This window comes from Myotis brandtii, unplaced genomic scaffold (genome assembly GCF_000412655.1).
Source record: "Myotis brandtii unplaced genomic scaffold, ASM41265v1 scaffold5384, whole genome shotgun sequence".
NCBI lineage: Eukaryota > Metazoa > Chordata > Mammalia > Chiroptera > Vespertilionidae > Myotis > Myotis brandtii.
The window spans coordinates 44,992-47,563 of NW_005369981.1; the positions used below are offsets into that span (position 1 = coordinate 44,992).

Sequence of the window (2,572 nt, forward strand, 5' to 3'; positions counted from 1 at the left end):
CCAGCTGCTCCCCGCCCCTGGCCCTGCCACGGCACTCCGACCCCGGCCCCCAATCTACATGATGGCCCCGCGGGCCCTGAGGCGAGGCGGAGGACGCCGGTGACGACACGTCTGATGTGGACCCCCAGCACACCATCCACAACATCCCCTTCAGAACTGTATTGCCTAGTTCTGAAGATACTGGGAGTTGGTGTTGGTAGCTGGTCTGTGGTCATGGCCTTTGCATTGGCTATTCCCTCTGCCCCTAGTTATCTGCAAGTTTTTGCTTAAATGTCACCTACTCAATAAGGCTTTATCACTTCATCTGCCTTTAATACATGGCCTTATGTCATACAAGGGCAGGGATTTTGTGTGTGTGTGTGTGTGCGCCTCTACATCCTTTGTACCCAAAGCCAAGCCTGGCACACAGCGGGCTTCCCCACATTTCTTGAATGAAAGAGTTCTCACAATTCAACTACCATTCTAACCAGTTTCACACCCACCCACATAATGCTTGGCATGGAGGCAGCTTTGAAACCTGAGAACATTTATTTAATTTTGCACAAAATCTCTGAACTTGACAAAATATAACCAACAGTATGTTCCACAGTACCAAAAACCCCACCACCGAATGAAAACCTCCCCGGAAGAGGGGTCCATCTATCCTAAATACACCCGGTGTCCCACACAGCTAGTCTCGGGGTTCTCATAGCAGGGAAGCATCCACCCTGGCCTGGGGGATGGTCCATGTTTCTTGATCAAGACCTTCAGGCCACAGAGCAGCCACAGTGGCACATGGTCTTCTGATGCCGGGTCTTATTCTCAGCCTCCTTTGCCATGGCCTCCTGGACCTCCCGGACCTTCTGGATCTCGTGGATGAGCAGGGCAAAGGCCTCCTCTACACCTTGCCGCGTTTTGGCTGAGGTCTCCACGAAGGGGGCCCCCCAGCTCTTGGCTAGATCTATAGCAGCAGCATGAGCATCTCCAGCGGTGGTCACAAGGTCGCACTTGTTGCCCACAAGGACGAGGGGCCGGGTATAGTGAGGGCCCCAGGTGGCCCGCATCTGCTGCAGCTGGGTTAGAGATGACGGGTCATCGAGGGCGAAGACACCCAGCACACCATCCCCAACAGCCAAGCACTGGTCACGCAGGGCCTTGTGAGTGGGTTGCCCGGCTGTATCCAGCACATTCAGAATGTAGCCGCCGTGGTCCAGGGTCACCTCCTTCCAGTAGGAATCCTGGATCGTGGGGTCATGGTCTTCCACAAAGCACTGGTGGTTCAGCTGGATGGTCAGTGCACTCTTGCCCACCCCACTCGCGCCCACCACCACGGCCTTGTACTCCGGCAGCTGCTTGTTCTTGGAAGGTGCCGGAGTCTTGCGACTCTCCTCCTGGCTGCCAGGGCTCCAGGTGCCCAGGCCCAGATCAAGCATGTTAGGCTTTTTGGGGCGCGCCATGCTCAGGGAAGAGATGCAGACAGCAGGCCCTGCGACTGGGAAGAGAAGAAAGACAATAGGGGGGCGGGGGCCGGGCAGTAGTTTAGGTGAGGAGACCATGGGGGCAAGGGGCAGCTGGTGTCACTGAGTCAACAGTTACTGAGTGCCCAGTGTGTGCTGATCACCTTCTACTATGCTATACACATTATTTATATTGTTTATTTTCTTTTCTTTCCTTCTACTACATAAGCTCTGTGAAGGCAGGGATTTTAAAAACAGCTTTGTTGAGATACAGTTTATATACTATAAAGTTAACCTAGTTAATGTGTACAATCAATGACTCAGTATTTTCATGGAGTTGTGCAACCATCAGCAATCTCATTTTAGAAATTTTCTTCACCCCAAAAGGGCCCCCCCCACCCCCCGCCCATTAGCTGTCCTGCCGCACTCCAGAGGGATGGCAGGGATTTCATTGGCTTGGTTTTGAGTTTTTAACTGTTGAACCCCAGCCCAGCACAATGCCTGTCATACAGTAAGACCTGAGCAATATTCCTGCCCCTCCCAGGGAGTATATGTTCTAAAAGGTGGGGACAATGAACCAAATAAATAAGCAAATTATGAGGTCTGTTAGCCATTGTCTAAAATTCAGTCTTTATTACCTATTCAACATACCGCTGCCAGGAACCTACTGTGTGGCAAGGTGGGGGAAAATAAATAACAAACCTTGGCCCTCAAGAATGTGAGGATGTAGTCAGGAAGACAGAAAACATCAAAGATATCTCAGCAACAGGTGATAAGCATGCAGAGGTGCTTGGTTAATGTTAGCATTTTTGTTGTGATTCAATTTTCATTCATTACTGCGAGAAGCTCCTGGCATACCAGGTATCATGATGGACGTGGGCATGGGGGTAGTGGGAGGTGTGGGGGTGGGATGGGGCAGTGAACAAAATAAAGTTCCTGTCCTTGGGAGGATTAGACTCTAAAAGTGAGAAAGAGACAGTAAACAAGATAAGCAAGTAAATTACCAAGCAATTAGAAGAGCATGGGCACACAGCAGGCGCTCAGTGAAACGAGGGTTATCTATTAATAGCAAATCACCGTTAACTCATTCAATACACATCCTGATCTTAGTTCAGGAAATGCATTTTAATGACTGC

At 50.6% G+C, this 2,572-nt stretch overlaps 1 protein-coding gene across 1 annotated transcript; it reads right to left on the reverse strand.

Annotated features, from left to right (window-relative positions):
- Positions 1-570: 570 nt before the first annotated feature.
- On the reverse strand, positions 571-1,587 carry ERAS (ES cell expressed Ras). The gene has a single exon (XM_005878010.2). The coding sequence runs from the start codon at positions 1,533-1,535 to the stop codon at positions 747-749; it is 789 nt and encodes a 262-aa protein (XP_005878072.2). The 5' UTR covers positions 1,536-1,587; the 3' UTR covers positions 571-746.
- Positions 1,588-2,572: the final 985 nt, after the last annotated feature.

What these genes read in the sequence shown, in the direction of transcription:
- ERAS (XM_005878010.2), bottom strand. Translation starts at nt 1,535, where the DNA reads ATGGTCTCCTCACCTAAACTACTGCCCGGCCCCCGCCCCCCTATTGTC.